General features: G+C 65.1%; 1 protein-coding gene across 3 annotated transcripts in view; it reads left to right on the top strand.

Moving 5' to 3' along the window:
* Positions 1 to 66: 66 nt before the first annotated feature.
* Positions 67 to 1993, top strand: part of HOXB9 (homeobox B9) — a 5320-nt gene continuing 3393 nt past the window's right edge. For 2 of the 3 annotated variants that reach the window (XM_024746434.1, XM_024746418.1), the window contains exon 1: positions 82 to 644. In XM_024746434.1, coding sequence (XP_024602202.1) covers positions 128 to 644 — 517 coding nt within the window. In that variant the 5' untranslated portion in view covers positions 82 to 127. Of the gene's footprint in view, positions 645 to 1993 lie in introns of all 3 variants that reach the window. The other variant, XM_024746425.1, reaches the window with a different exon arrangement.

Genomic DNA, 1993 nt, shown 5'->3' with positions numbered 1-1993 from the left:
GAGGGTGGGGGGCTGGGGGGGTCGCGTCCGAAAGCCCTCACACCGGTCCGGGTGCCACCTCTCCCTGCTTGGGCGCTGCGCGCGAGCGCTTCCCTTCCCCCTGCAAGCGCCCGGATAATGTCTGAGAATGTCCATTTCTGGGACGCTTAGCAGCTATTATGTCGACTCGATCATAAGTCACGAGAGTGAGGACGCGCCTCCAGCCAAGTTTCCTTCCGGCCAGTACGCGAGCCCCCGGCAGCCAGGCCACGCGGAGCACCTGGAGTTCCCCTCGTGCAGCTTCCAGCCCAAAGCGCCGGTGTTCGGCGCCTCCTGGGCGCCGCTGAGCCCGCACGCGTCCGGAAGCCTGCCGTCCGTCTACCACCCCTACATCCAGCCCCAGGGCGTCCCGCCGGCCGAGAGCAGGTACCTCCGCACCTGGCTGGAGCCGGCGCCGCGCGGCGAAGCTGCTCCTGTGCAGGGCCAGGCGGCGGTGAAGGCGGAGCCGCTGCTGGGCGCGCCTGGGGAGCTGCTCAAGCAGGGCACGCCCGAGTACAGTTTGGAAACTTCGGCGGGCAGGGAGGCCGTCCTGTCTAATCAAAGACCCGGCTACGGGGACAATAAAATTTGCGAAGGAAGCGAGGACAAAGAGAGGCCGGATCAAAGTAAGTTATAAAAAGTGAGGAAATACCCAGGCCGAAGGCCAGGCGAGGGGGAGGGGAGGGGAGGGGAGAAGCAATAAACTGCGGACAATGTGAAGGGAAACCGCGGCGACTGCCGGAGAGCGAGCGGGGGCGGAGGGAAGATGGAGGGAGGCAGATGAGTGCCCCAGAAAGGGAGACTGAGGCCGCTGGAGGAGCGCCGCCCCCACTCCTCCAAGTCCACGGGGGACCCGGGGCGCAGGGACCAGCTCGCCGCACTCTCGGCCTCCCTTCCCCCACGCCCCCGAGGCTTGGGCTGAAAGCCCGGGAAGAAGCCGACCACCGCCGGCTGGGAGAGGAGCTGGCGGGGCCGGGGAGGCAGCCAGCGAGGCCGAGAGCTCGCGCGGGCCAGGGCGGGAGCGCACCGGGCTCCCGGGCACCGCACGGCTGGCAGAGCTCCCCGCGCCACGCGCACACCGTAAAAGCCGGCCAAGGGGTAGTGGGAGGGGGCTCATTAGGATTTTATTTGCGATGCAACAGCTTGACCGAGGATGGTTTTTAGCAGATCTCGCTCAGTAGCCGCTCAGGGTCCGCAGCCGGCGCCGGGAGGGGCGCTGGAAGCCCGGGACCCGGGGACTGAGCCCCCTCCCCGGATGCGCCGGCCCCTCCCCGGGGGCCTTGCCTCCGGTCGCCTCCTCCCCTCCGTGGCATCCTCGCCCGGGTTGCAGCTTCCATTTCTGCGGCTCCAGCTGCTCTCCGCGGGGCTCCCTAGCCCCAGCCAGAGCTGTCCGCCTCGCAGGGAGTTGGGGAATCGCTTCCGAACTTCGCGGCCTACCGGCTGCGTGGAGAAGGAGAGATCCCCCCGAAAGGACCCTGGGGAGTAGAAGGGTGGGGGGGAGAGAGGCTTGCGGAGAGGCTAACTTCATCCTCGGAAGGTAGTTTCTCACCATCTCCCACCCCTCCAAAAGCACCCCCGTCAGGAACCGAAGTCTAATTTCCAGGATGTGCTGCTCGCTAAGCGCGGCAGGAGGGGAGTCGCGGATTTTTCGTCTTTTAAGGTTGAGAAGGGCAAATTGGTCGGGGCTCTTAGCCCCCAAACAATAACCTTCAGGATGGTGGGCACAAGTCCTCACCCCTTACTCTTTTTGGAGAGTGAGGGTCAGATTTTTTAGTCTTTGCTTTTGCCCTGCCGGATTTCCCATCAGCAGAGCGGCCCAGAGGCCCTTTGGGGGTGCCCTTGCCTGCTGGAGGGAAGAGAACTGCCCAACTTCCCTGGGGTCTCTGTGAGCTCCCACCACCTCCAACCTGCCAGGTTGAATCACAAGAGTTGGCATTTGGGTAACACACTGGCTCTTCCCAAACCCTCCCTGCTC

Source organism: Neophocaena asiaeorientalis, unplaced genomic scaffold (assembly GCF_003031525.2).
Source record: "Neophocaena asiaeorientalis asiaeorientalis breed wild unplaced genomic scaffold, Neophocaena_asiaeorientalis_V1.1 scaffold1, whole genome shotgun sequence".
Taxonomy (NCBI): Eukaryota; Metazoa; Chordata; class Mammalia; order Artiodactyla; family Phocoenidae; genus Neophocaena; species Neophocaena asiaeorientalis.
The sequence above is the reverse complement of the archived record's forward strand: the minus strand, read 5'-3'. Positions and strand labels throughout refer to the sequence as shown.